Genomic DNA, 15,000 nt, shown 5'->3' with positions numbered 1-15,000 from the left:
ATATACATTCACAATTATCAGTCAGAAGAGCTAAGGAAATTTATTGAACATACAGTACTAATCAAAGATGCAATAAAATCCAACTTTCCATATGGATGCAATCTATTGACAGGAATCACAAACATAAGATCCTTTACTGGAAGTATTTTTCCTTTTTTGTGGAATTTAGTAAAAACAGCTTACTGTAAGGTATTGAAATATAATTTTCCCGTATAAATATGTAGGGGCAGTATTCATACTTTTTCCGCACACACATACTGTATATATATATATATATATATATATATATATATATATATATATATATATATATATATATATATATATATATATATATATATATGTGTGTGTGTGTGTGTGTGTGTGTGTGTTTGGGTGTGTGTTTGTGTATAAAACTCTGTTGTAAACATCATAAATTTCTACATGTTAATAACATAAAAATGATAAGATAACTTACGGTACGTGTCATTTCCTCGATCTCAAATCAGTGCTAAGTATATTGAAAACGCAACCTAAGAACGATGAAATATGAAGGACAAATAAGTTCTCTCGAAGATACTTATGTTCACTGTCTCCCTCTCAGATCACTACTGAATGTTCGTTGCTGTTGTTGGAGTATTATAGCCAACTCTTGTTGTTCGTTGTAAGTGAGAGTTGCTTTTGATGACCATCGAGACTACTCCCCCCTTCTCAGAGTATCCTCCAGAGGCCTTCCGAGACGTCATGGAACTGTGTTGAACGTATGCGTAGGATGTGCAGGATGATGGTGACAAGCACTCCTTTTTATAAGTAGAAATATATATTAAGAAGTATTCTACTGGAAGTTTTACTCGGATAAAAAAAGTATTTGACAGTAGTTTTGAGCTATTATCTAGTTAAAAAAGGTTGAGTATATGCGATGCATAATTGTAAGTGGTGTAACAAATTCTGTGGTTTAACCTATAAAAGTCCCTGTGTCAATGACTTGACATTATGTTGTGTCACGTGCTGATATATATATATATATATATATATATATATATATATATATATATATATATATATATATATATATATAATATGTATATATATATATATATATATATATATATATATATATATATTTATATATATATGTATATAAATACCTCTATCTATCTGTCTATCTATCTATCTATGTATCTATGTATCTATGTATCTATATATATATATATATATATATATATATATATACATATATATATATATATATATATATATATATATATATATATATATATATATATATATGAGAACAACAGGTAAGAAAATGAAATGGACATGGTCAGGACATATAATGAGAATGGTTGACAACAGATGGACGTTAAGAATAACGTAATGGATCCCTAGAGACTACAAATTAAGCAGTGAAACCAAAAGAAGACAATGGATGGACGAACTAAGAAAGTTGGTGGATATGGACTGGCATAGAAAAACCATAAACAGGCGCAAGTGGCAGGACATGTCTGAGGTCTGTTCTGCAATGGAATCTTAACTGCTGCTGATGATGATGATTTATATATATATATATATATAATATATATATATATATATATATATATATATATATATATACATATATAAATATATATATATATATATATATATATATATATATATATATATATATATATATACACATATGTGTGTGTATATATATACATATATATATATATATATATATATATATATATATATATATATATATATATATATATATATGTATGTATGTATATATTGCATCATTGGAAAAGGGTGACTCCCAAGAAAAAGAAAAAACTTCTGTCACACGCAACATTCATTTTTGAACTAGCAATTGGTATGAGATTGCTTATTATATAGTTAAGATACCATATTGCTTATACCCAGAAGGAGAACCATTACTACGAATATCTTGCACCATCTTACACATCGTAGCGTTTCCGACCTTTCTCCACTTAAACACCGGAACCTCGCCTATGCGTTGAGATTCGAACATCCAATAGAATTGACTCCGCTTTAAAACGTTCTCAAGATGAGAGAAAATATTGCGAGTGGTTGCACGGTCATGTTCATCTTTATCATTGTTGATAATATAATTTCCATTCAACATTTCCCAGACATTAATGTCGAACATGAATAACAACTATATCAACTTTCTTTTAAGCAAGCTTTCACGGAAGTGAATAAACAAAAGAACTAAAATAACAATGAGACGTCTTAATATTGTTCTCACTGTTTTCAGTACCTTCCGTCTTCTCTCTATCCTTTCTTTCAGGGTCTCATTGGAACCCATCGTCTCCCTCGGCAGATTTCAACAATTGCCAGAAGAGAGTGTCATATTTGGTATTCCTCTGTGGTCACCCATCCAAAGAGTGGTATTTTTTACTTGGATCTTAACCCTTGATTTATTCTACATGACTTTTTAAATGACAATGAATCGAGTGAAAAATGAAAATCCTGTATGTTAACATAACCATGGGTTTTATCAACGCAAAAGAACGCTGTGGCACAAGGAGACTTACCCCAGACCTTATGAACCTAGGAGGTAGTGCGAGCGGTAGCGAGCCACTGACCTCAGCCACCGACTCTGGGAAAATGTTATAGCCGGACCTCCAGGCCAGATCGTGACGGAGTAATAGGAAAAGAGAAACGTTTTGATGAAGTAGGAAAAGAAAATTCCAGCCAGGGAACAACGGAAAATATGATGAATATATATATATATGGATAAAAAGTAGAATTTAGATCAAATATTATTATTATTTTTATTATGTTTATTATTTATCATTATCATTATAATGTTTATTATTGTTTATTATTATTATCATCATCATCATCATCATCATCATAATCTTTATCAGAATTATTATTAATATTATATTATTATTATTATTATTATTATTATTATTATTATTACTAGCTAAGCTACAACCCTAGTTGGAAAAGCAAGATGCTATAAGCACAAGAGCTCCAACAGGAAAAAATTTCGGTTCATAAAGGAATATTGATAAAATAATTAAAGATTCATATAGATAGATGAGCTTCTTCTGAGGGAATTTATTAATAAAGTATTCTAAATATGTAATGATAAAGAAACTCATAGAATAGAATATGTAACGAAATTCGTGATGAATAAATGATTACAAAAGATGATGAATAACGAAATATATATATGAAAGTGATTGGATAAAAGCAAGACCAGGGGAAAAAAGGAATTCAATTTAACACACACACACACACACACACACACACACACATATATATATATATATATATATATATATATATATATATATATATATATACATATATATATATGTATATATATGTACACATACACACACACATATAAATATATATTATATATATATATATATATATATATATATATATATATATATATATGTACACACATATATATATGTATATGGATATATATATATATATATATATATATATATTTATAAATATATACATATATATATATATATATATATATATGTATATATATATATATATATATATATATATATATATATATGTGTGTGTGTGTGTGTATATATATACAGTATATATACATTTATAAATATATACATATGTATATATATGAATATATATATATATATATATATATATATATATATATATATATATTCACACACAGGAAAGTCTATAAGTATTTATAAAGAAACAAAAGGATGAGTAAGCTGGTTAATGATCAATATGGTATTTATTCTTACTAATGATCAAATACAGATTTTGAAAATAGGAATTTATGAACATTATTAATATACTGACAATGAAAATGTTAATATCGATAGAAATAATAATAATAATAATAATACTATATGATATTATAATGATAAAAAATAAGGAAAAACACCGGATGAAACAGGAAAAAAACTTGCCATGATCTAAACATCGACCAATGACCATCTCTATTCCTGTAATTACAGATCACGTGTCTTCTGAGTAACATAATAACGAACGGAAATGACGTCAGTATAGGGTTAAAAAAAAATACCCTTTAATTGGTTGCCTAGTTTATGTTCAGATAAGAAAGTACCCACGGAATACCCCGGGTCATATCCCTTTTAAGAGATATGGATGTGGAATTGATCTCTTTGTTTACGATGGAGTTTAGAAACAATTATTTGTCAATAAGGGGATTTGATGAGTATCAAAAGGATTTGAGGAAACGGTGGAAGACGCTAAGAGAGAGAGAGAGAGAGAGAGAGAGAGAGAGAGAGAGAGAGAGAGAGAGAGAGAGAGAGAGAGAGAGAGAGAGAATTGTAAAGTGTCTTTATTATATAGTCAGTATTATAAAAATGTATATGAGAATATGATAAACTGAATGAAATAAGCCAAGAACGAAGCAAAATTGATATGAATTTAATACTTTTGGGAGATACACACACATATGCACACATACACACACACACACACACACACATATATATATATATATATATATATATATATATATATATATATATATATATATATATATATATATATATATTTACATATACTGTGTAAACATACAACACACACACACATATATATATATATATATACATATATATATATATATATATATATATATATATATATATATATATATACTGTATATATACTATGTATACATACATATATATGAACGATCTAATATAATGTTGTTACTATTCTTGATATATTCTATTTTGATTGTTTATTACTTCGCTTGTAGTTTTTTATTTCCTTGTTTCCTTTCCTCACTCTGAAAATGAATTTAGATAAGGAGAGAGAGAGAGAGAGAGAGAGAGAGAGAGAGAGAGAGAGAGAGAGAGAGAGAGAGAACATGACGTTACATGCTTTATTATTACTTTCTCCGAATTATTTTCACATAAAATAACATCAAAAAATACATCTTGATCCCTTGTGTACACCACTAGCAAGTCTTGAACTCAAACCTCAACGATTAGTGATTCAATTTATGTATGAGATTGATTGTAATTATGTACATAATGACATTATTGTTGCTGTTCACGTATCCACATTTTTATGGCAATAGGAAATGAAGTCATGTAATGGATTAGGGAAGCTCTCTCTCTCTCTCTCTCTCTCTCTCTCTCTCTCTCTCTCTCTCTCTCTCTCTCTCTCTCTCTCTCTCTCTCTCTTTCCTAGAGCTTCAGATAATATTTGAAGGTTAGCTGTGTGTGTATATGATTTTAATAGCTTAAAAATAACGAGAATTCTTGACCAGTAATAATACTTGGTGCACTGCACACTCTCTCTCTCTCTCTCTCTCTCTCTCTCTCTCTCTCTCTCTCTCTCTCTCTCTCTCACACGGAGGGATTTCCCCTTCAGCAAATATTCGGTCATACGTATATATTACCTACATATTCTGTGATTTCGAAAGCTAATATTAGAAACTCGTATGAAGCATGAACAAGAGAGAGAGAGAGAGAGAGAGAGAGAGAGAGAGAGAGAGAGAGAGAGAGAGAGAGAGAATATCTGTTAAAGAATTGGCAGAAGTATATCTGCAACATAGAACATTAATAAAATTGCATTCTCAGTGTAAAAGTGTAAAGGTTTCGAATCTCTCTCTCTCTCTCTCTCTCTCTCTCTCTCTCTCTCTCTCTCTCTCTCTCTCTCTCTCTTTCTGAAGACTATCTTGGATTACATGTTTATCTGTTCTTGTCTTCTTCATTATATAATTTTGTAATTTCATCTTATAGCAAAAGTAATTTGATAACTGGAAATTGCATCTTTGACTCTGGTAATTAATGATGTAACTAGTGTATGCGACCCGTTAAAATGACGGCTAAATATTTAGATAGATATGTACATACCTGCACGGGAACTTCCTTTCACCGTGGTATGACTACTCTCCCTCACCCGTGCCCGAAGGACGGGGAGAGCTGAGAGTGACTGCTGGCGATATATATATATATATATATATATATATATATATATATATATATATATATATATATATATATATATATATATATAACGGATTTTGAGCGAAGCGAAAAATCTATTTTTGGGTGAGATGGCCATGTCGTCCTGATGGAAGTTCCTATAGGGTAGCTTCCTAGGGTATATTACAACTACGGCGATATTCCCAGAGAATTTACCTTAAGGTACCAGAATTCTAACTCCTGGAGCGAATATCCCTCATGAAAGGGATATCGCGACATATCAGAGGACGTATTCTTGACACGCCACATGGCAATCTGCACCCCAAACAGAGATTACGTATCGAGGGGTCAATTGGCAAGAAACGAAATCGGGAAAGAAAAAGGGGGAGCCGCTCCCAAGGCTCCCTATTCTCCAGTTTCGTAAGCGTGCCTGGCGCCAATCCTGGCGCCATCTGTATTCCTTGTAGCGTACACGAGGTGCTACAGATACTGTATGTAGGGAGGGGTCCTACAGCCCTTTCATAGAAAGGGGAGGGCGGGTCCATCAGGACGACATAGCCATCTCACCCAAAAATAGATTTTTCGCTTCGCTCAAAATCCGTTTTTTGGGCTCAAGCCATGTCGTCCTGATGGAAGTATACCAGAGCATTACTGTATCTGTGGATTCTCAGAACGTGCCGTACTCCCCGGAGGTAATTTTTCCCCGGTCGACTAGACCTAGAGACCTAAGATGTTACCGTTATACATCTTTTCAACTAACTATAAACCATGTTAGAGCTTCCTGCCCCCTACAGGGAAGAGTCCTACTAGACTCTGGAAAAGTCTCGAAGAGTACATATACCTATGTATGAATACCAGGCAAGCTAATATAGTGGTCTCACCCTATATTAAGTAAAGCATAGTTTGTAAAGAACCACTGCGTCAATATGAAATATCGACCAGTTCTCCGCACAATACTTGTATTGGTCAAAGGTTTATATCCGCATAGGAGGAAACTTGTAAAACCGCCACCGTCCCCTTATGGGACGGAGTCCTCCCGTTAAGGGAAAGCATAAACCAATGCAACATAGCTTGCATAAAGGAACAATTCTATTAGAATTATCCCAGATAAGGTACATAGAATGAATGCTCAATTATACCAATAAATTGACACAGGTGAAGGAGACGCAAGGTTCTCAAGAACAAGTTTATTGACAGACAATAAATAGACAGGTTAACAACAATTATATATATATATATATATATATATATATATATATATATATATATATAAGAAGAGGATAACCCAAAACTTTAAGCATAAGTATGATAGTAAACAGAACTTGTTTATCTGAAAGAAAAAACATTAAATGCCACTATTAAGATACCGAGGTATCAAAGTCATAAAAGTCTGTATTACAAATCAATCACATTAGCGTTAGAAACGCTCGGCACACATGTCTGCACTTATGCTAGGTTCACCTTTGGAAATGGAACAGTCTACGTGGGCAACTCAGTGCCCTCACTTAGTTTGTAGTACAGTATGTAACTACACACTCACCCTGGAATTAATCGTCCCAATTAAAACCACTGTTCCTCGCAGAGTTAAACAGTAGGGTTAACGACGCGACCCACTGCTACCACAGATCTCTTTAGTTCCTCTACTTGCTTCGCATAGTGGCGAAAGAACACTCTGGAAGACTTCCAGCCAGTGTATGAACGGAGATGTTCAAAATCCATACAATTAAAGAAATTTAAGGATGAGGCAACTTTCCTCGGATCGTGACCTGCGGGTGTACTGTCAGGATCCGCTCTGCGAATAAAATATGTGATTTTCGCTCTGAGTTGATTCAGAGATAAATTTAAGCCTGATGTTTCTCCCCTGAATAGTTGACCACCCTTGAAGTCTGAAGTTCTATGAAGATAGACCTTTAGGCATTCTACTGGACATAGAGATGCATCTTCTTTCAGAGTGCAGATTCTCCAGGGACCCCACCTGTTGGTGGGTAACTCATTCTTGGCGAGAAACGTAGGATCCGGAAACAGGTTCAGTTCTCCCCCATCCAGGAACTGAACACGACCTGCCTCTCTCGGGAGGGCTACAATCTCACTAATCCTTTAACGCACACTCCTCATTGCTCAACAGAGAAGCGAAATTAAGAACTTTGTCTAAAGATCATGAAATGGCCTTTGGAGGTGCTGAAGGTCTGAGCCTAGCGCAGGCTTTCGGAACTTTATTAAAGATCTCGTTACCTAGGTCGACCTGGAAGGCATATAGAATGGGTCTTGTCAAAGCAGACTTACATGCTGAAATCGTGTTAGCTGCCAACCCTTGACCATGGAGGTGGATGAAGAAAGATAAGCAGAAGTCTGTCGAGATCTCCTGCGGATTCTTTGCCTTGACAAAGGCCACCCATTTTCTCCAAGATGACTCATATTGCCTTCTAGTAGATTTGCACTTATATTCCTCTAGGAAGTCTATGCTGGCTTTCGAAATCCCGAAACGCTTTCTCACCGCTAGGGAGAGAAAATCATGAGCTGCAGGGTCCGGGTTTTCTGTAATGAAGCGCAGACAGTCGACTTCTGGACTCGCTGGGTCAGAACTGGATCTGGTAGCGGTACAAACTTCAGCCGTAGTTCCAATGCCAGGGGGAACCACACGCTGTTCGGCCACTTGTGGGCCACTATTGCCGCTACCCCCCTTGAAGGATCTCAGTTTGTTGAGGACCCTCAACAGAAGGTTGTGAGGAGGGAACAGATAAATCCTGGACCATCTGTTCCAGTCGAGGGACATCGCGTCCACTGCTTCCGCTAAGGGGTCCTCGTACGGGGACACGTACAGGGGCAACTTCTTGTTGTCTTTCGTCGCAAAGAGGTCTATCTGCAGTTCTGGGACTTGATTCAGAATGAAGGAGAATGATCCTGCGTCTAAGGACCATTCCGACTCTATCGGTGTGAACCTGGATAGAGCGTCCGCTGTCACATTGCGGACTCCTTGAAGGTGAACTGCCGACAGGTACCACTTCTTCTTTTCCGCCAATCGGAAGATGGCCAACATCACCTGGTTGAGAGGTGGTGACCTCAATCCTTGTCAATTCAAGCATCTCACAACTACCTCGCTGTCCATCACCAACCTTATGTGGATCGAGTGACGCGGGGAGACTTTCTTTAAGGTAAGGAGCACTGCCATAGCTTCTAGAAAGTTTATGTGAAAGGTCTTGAATAGCTTGGACCAAGTCCCCTGGACTTTTTTCCGATGAGAGTGACCTCCCCATCCCTCCTTCGAGGCGTCTGAGTGAATCGTCACCGACGGGGGTGGTGGCTGAAGAAGAACCGACTTCTTTAGATGTCTGGCTTGGGACCAAGGCCTGAGAAGAGTACGTAGCCGAAGCGGAACTGGTCTTCTCAGATCTCTTTGCGCGTTTGATGCATAACTTCTCCAAACTCCGGTTGCATCCTTTAGCTGTGCTCTCAGCACTGGGTCTGTCACCGAAGCAAACTGGAGAGAGCCCAGTACCCTCTCCTGTTCGCGTCTTGATATCCTTTCGGAATCTAGAAGTCTCTTGACAGAACCCGCTATCTCCTTCCTTTTCTTCGCCGGGATGGAGAAACGGTGTGACATTAGGTCCCAGTGGATTCCCAGCCACTGGAACTTTTGAGATGGAGAAAGTCGAGACTTTTTTCTGTTGATCTTGAAGCCTAGGTACTCTAGGAACTGGATCACTTGACTGGAAGCTTGCAAGCATTCTGTCTCAGATGCTGCCCACACCAGCCAGTCGTCCAGGTAGGCTACTACCTGAATTCCCTTTAGGCGTAATTGTTTGAGAACTACGCTCGCAAGCTTCGTGAAAATCCTTGGGGCTATATTTAGCTCGAATGGCATGGCTCTGAAGGCGTATAGTCTTCGTTGTAGCCTGAACCCTAGGTAGGGGGAGAGTCGACGGTTGATTGGAACGTGCCAATAGGCGTCTGACAAGTCTATAGAGACGGAATATGCCCTCTTGGGCAGTAAGGTCCTTATGTGTTGCAGTGTTAGCATCTTGAATTTGCAATTCACTATGAACTTGTTGAGTGGCGACAAGTCCAGAATGACTCTGAGCTTTTCCGAGTCTTTCTTGGGAACACAAAACAGCCTCCCTTGGAATTTGATGGACTTCACCCTTCGGATCACTTTTTTCTCCAACAGTTCTTGAACATACTCCTCCAGAACGGGGGTGGAGTGTTGGAAAAACCGAGGGCACGGGGGTGGAGTGCTGTACCAGCTCCAGCCCAGTCCATTCTTGAGTAGGCTGTGGGCCCAGGGATCGAAGGTCCACCGATCCCGAAAATTCTGAAGTCTCCCTCCTACCTGCATCATCTCACTTGGACTGCCTTCCTGAGGTCTTGCTTCCCTGACCGCGACCACCCCTGAATCCCCTTCCCCTTGAGGGGTGCCTAGACGAGCCTCTGGCTGCTCCTCTAGGCTTTGCTCGAAAGGAAGTAGACTGCCCTTCGAACGTTGGGGTGAATGCTGTGGACTGTGTCGACACAGCCTGGGGTACCCACTGAAATGTGGTCGGGGTTTGTGCCACCATCTGGGGCACTGAAGGCAATGGCAATTGCAGTTGCTGTTGCTGTCTAAGAGGCTTGGCTGGCCGAGACGGTAGCCTAGTCCTCATAGTCTTCCTCTTTGGTTGAGGACACTCATCCGGGGAAGACTTTCTTTTGATAGCCAGGCCCCACTTCTGGAGAAGGTTTCTATTCTCCAAGGGGGCCTTATCAACAACTTCTTTGACCAAATCGCTAGGGAAAAGGTCTTTGCCCCAAATGTTGGAGGAGATTAGTTTCCTTGGCTCGTGCCTCACCGTAGCCGAGGTGAACACGAACTCCCTACAAGCTCTCCTCGCCTTGACGAAGCCATAAAGGTCCTTCGTCACTGTGGCCAGATGAGTCTTGGCCACTACCATGAACATTTCATGGACCTTGGGGTCACTTGCCATCGTCTCAAGAGTAGTCTGAAGAGACATTGAGGCAGCCAGTCTTTCTTTTGTCTCGAACTCTCTCCGCAAAAGAAAGTCAGACAGCTTAGGGAGGTCCTCGCCGAACTGACGTCCGGCAATATCAGCCTCCAACTTCCCAACTGAGAACGTAAGATGGACGTCCTTCCAGTCTTTGTGGTCCATAGGCAGGGCCAGCGACAAGGGTTTACACTCCTCCAGGGAGGGGCAAGGCTTGCCGGCCTCGACTGCTTTTAGTACAGCCGCAAACCCTTTCTGTAAAAAGGGGAAGGCTCTAGCAGGAGAGGACACAAAGGAAGGGAGCTTCTTACTCAATGCAGCTACCTTTGAGTTCGAGAAGCCCCTCTCTTTCATCGAGGATGAAAGCAAAGCTTGAGCCTTAGCATGGTCCATCACTATGACCTCCTTCGGCTCTGTCTCCTCCTTTGAAGCTGGTTCCTTCCTCAGCCGGAGATAACAGTCCGGATATGACGCCTTGCTGGGCCAGAATTCCACCTCCTCTAGGGGAACTGAACCCAACTTATCCGAGATGACGATCTTTCCAGTCGTCATCGGCATGTGCTCAGCATACCTCCATGGGTTAGCATCTGAGCACAAGGGAAGGTCTTTCACATTGAGCCTTTTCTGGGGCCCATGTGATGCTGCAAGGCTCTGCATCCGCAGTTCCATTGCAGCCGCCTTCTCCTGATTCTCCTTCTGCATTTGTTGGATCATTCCAACAATGGAGGAGAGGGCCTGTCCCAGCTCTACTGGGAGAGCGGCCGATGTTGAGGGAATAGGCTCCGGGATCTGAACCGGAGTAGCCGACACCTCGTCGACCTCTTCCTCTACAACGTCTGGGGCTTGAACTTCATCCTGGGCTTCTGCCAGGAGGTCTTCCTCCAGACGCTCGTCCACGTCAGACATCCTGTCATCCAACTGGATGTCTTGCATAGCGACCGCGACTTCAGCATCCACCTGGATCTGAACTTCGGGATCTCCTCTTGAGGCTGGGGAATCACTGCATCAGCTGATGCCCTAGGGAAAAGATACGCCCTCATCTTCTCACTTGGAAGATAAGGTCCAGAGGTGTTCTTCTGGAAGCCCCTTAGCCAGGTACGAAGCTTCTCCCTTGCTATATCCCTTGATTCCGCCGTCCTAGGGGAATCAAAGGCCTCAGTAATCAGGTTAGTGCACACGGTACATACCTGAGGGTCCCAATACTGGAGATCACCCTTGGAGACAGCGCATGCTGCGTGCCTCCTACAAAACTCATGTCCGCAGAGGTTCTTACTGCGGACGTTGCAGAAAACACTTCCGCACTTCGGAGGGTCCTCCTGTAAAGAGAAGAAATTTCCATGAGTATCAAGTGAACTATGTATCACTGGATATGCATAGTATAGCATAACAATTCAGAAAGGAAAGACACACACTTGTGTTTCCTTCACAACCAATTGTTGCAGCCTTCCAGATAATAAAATCGAATGGTTAATCTCTTCTAGAATAACCAATGCAAAGTTTCCAGAGGAAACAGGTGGAGCTCACACCTAAGCAATGATTTTAAAATCCTGGATAATAGACAAGAAAGAACTCACTTTCTTATCTGTAAGGCAACAGCAAAGGGCTGTGCAAGACAACACAAAAGTGTTAGAACACACAGTGCTGTACCAAAACTTATACTATAGTTTTCTTCTTACAGTATATGTTATACTGAAGAATACTGGTACAGTATAGAAGGTTATGTGCCGGCCGGCACTTGCCGGCCGGCACTTGCCGGCCGGCACACACCATAACTAGCTTTAAAGTATACTACTTAACAGCTATAAGGCGGCAGAACGCTGGTTCAAATGCATGTGCCGGCCAGCAGTAACTGCCGGCCGGCAACAGCCAATGTCGGCCGGCAATGACCGCCGGCCGGCAACTACACAAGGTAGTACCCGGCTGCCGGCCACACTCTTGGCGACCGGCAGACAAGGGTTGACATTAGCCGGCCGGCAAAGGTACACAACCGATGCCAGCCAGCAGCAAAAGAACCAGAGGACTACGACTGCCCGGCTGCCGGCCTCATAGGCCGGCAGCCGGGTCGGGTACAGCACTAGAAGAAAACAGAATGGATGCCGGGATAAGAGCGTACACTACCTCCAAGCCCGGCAATCCGAAAGAGTGCATATAAGGAAGGGGAGAATCTAATTCAGGCTTCCTGACCAATGCCGTCTGGTTCTACAGGCAGGCATGGATGAGGGACCAAGGGAGGTCCGGGCAGCACTCAAAGCAGAAGACCCTTGCCGGCCGGCAAGGGACTGAGTCAATTCCACATCCTAACATATCCTAGGTCCAGATGTAGAATGACATACAGTACTGTAATGGCTAGGCCATTACGGAGATAGAGGGGGAAGGGACAAAAGAGGGTCCTACCAACCTTGCTTTAGTGAAGGATCACCCGCAGCCAAGAAAACTCATCTTAGCCTAAGGGAGATCCAAGGAGGGAGGCCAGCAATATTTGCCAGCTCCCAGAGAACCAAAGCAAGGAAGGTGTTGCTACTCCCAGGGAAAGAATCTTATCCTCCCCCGAGAACAGCAACAAGGACTAGTCTGGTAGATCACAAAAGAAGGAATCATCTCGTACAGAAACCTTCGGTAGTGACCTAAGGAGGCTAAGCCTCCTATGTCTGTGTCAGGCCAGCGAGGGAGACTCTACCCCAAGCCAGACAAACACAGACTCAGACTAAAAACTCTGTTGTTCTGTCCCTCTCTGAAACCAGACTTACTGGAACAGGAAGGTACAGTAACACCCCAGTATAGTTTTATCGAAAGTTAATTCAGATAAACCACTTAGGGATAAGCCCAAGGCTTAAACAGAGGGAAAGGGATTGCATACCTTCTCCGAAGAAAAGAAAGCAACCGGGGAGTATGAGAAAGTATACTAAGGCTCCATAAGCAACTTAGCCTAGGCACCAAGAGAATCGATTACCTAAATCACCGAAACTCACTCGTATACTATCTTGGAAATATTCAACATGATCTTAAATTTATAAAAAACAGCCTAAAGCTTCAATAAAATTTTAATACACTCGGAAAAACCAAAATCATGCATGAAGTACTAGGACCAAACGACTAGGCTACATGGCCTAGCGTAGGCCAGAATTGGCGAATACTTCGCCAAAATAATACTAAAGCACGAAAGAAAATCCTATGTAATGCTAAATATCTAAAATTTATTAAAGCAAAACAACCGGGAATGTCGCTCTGGCTAACTAAACTTATACCTAGCGAGCGACAGCGTCCATGACGCCTCCGGTAGGCTACGGCTCTTGTAACAAAGATTAAACCTATTAATCACTTAAAGATTTACCAAGAGCCTACATTTATACATAAAAGACATAGTACTCAACTTATCAGAGGCCGACGAAGTTGGAGAAGCCATAAAAAGCTGAATAAATCCAAGATTTGCGAGAAACACAGGAAAAAACACCGAGTTGTTAAGCTACGCAAAAAGGAATACAGATGGCGCCAGGATTGGCGCCAGGCACGCTTACGAAACTGGAGAATAGGGAGCCTTGGGAGCGGCTCCCCCTTTTTCTTTCCCGATTTCGTTTCTTGCCAATTGACCCCTCGATACGTAATCTCTGTTTGGGGTGCAGATTGCCATGTGGCGTGTCAAGAATACGTCCTCTGATATGTCGCGATATCCCTTTCATGAGGGATATTCGCTCCAGGAGTTAGAATTCTGGTACCTTAAGGTAAATTCTCTGGGAATATCGCCGTAGTTGTAATATACCCTAGGAAGCTACCCTATAGGAACTTCCATCAGGACGACATGGCTTGAGCCCAAAAATATATATATATGTATATATATATATATATATATATATATATATATATATATATATATATATTCACATATATATATATATATATATATATATATATATATATATATATATATATATATATATATATATATAAATATATATACATATATATATATATATATATATATATATAAAGAGAGAGAGAGAGAGAGAGAGAGAGAGAGAGAGAGAGAGAGAGAGAGAGACTTTCTCTTTTTATAATCGTATTCGTATTCCTCTTATTACTATCATCGTTATCAATATAATAATCATTTGAAGTATTTGAAAAAT

At 39.8% G+C, this 15,000-nt stretch overlaps 1 protein-coding gene across 1 annotated transcript in view; it reads right to left on the bottom strand.

Moving 5' to 3' along the window:
• Nucleotides 1-629, bottom strand: part of LOC137654297 (phenoloxidase-activating factor 1-like) — a 26,398-nt gene extending 25,769 nt beyond the window's left edge. Inside the window, exon 1 of the mRNA XM_068387923.1 lies at nt 458-629. Within this exon, the coding sequence (XP_068244024.1) occupies nt 458-469 (12 nt within the window). The 5' untranslated portion in view covers nt 470-629. The remainder of the gene's footprint in view (nt 1-457) is intronic.
• Between the last annotated feature and the right edge of the window lie 14,371 nt (nt 630-15,000).

The sequence above is a fragment of the Palaemon carinicauda genome, chromosome 15 (genome assembly GCF_036898095.1).
Source record: "Palaemon carinicauda isolate YSFRI2023 chromosome 15, ASM3689809v2, whole genome shotgun sequence".
Taxonomy (NCBI): Eukaryota; Metazoa; Arthropoda; class Malacostraca; order Decapoda; family Palaemonidae; genus Palaemon; species Palaemon carinicauda.
Note: the sequence above shows the minus strand (reverse complement) of the source record. Positions and strands in the feature narration are given on the sequence as shown.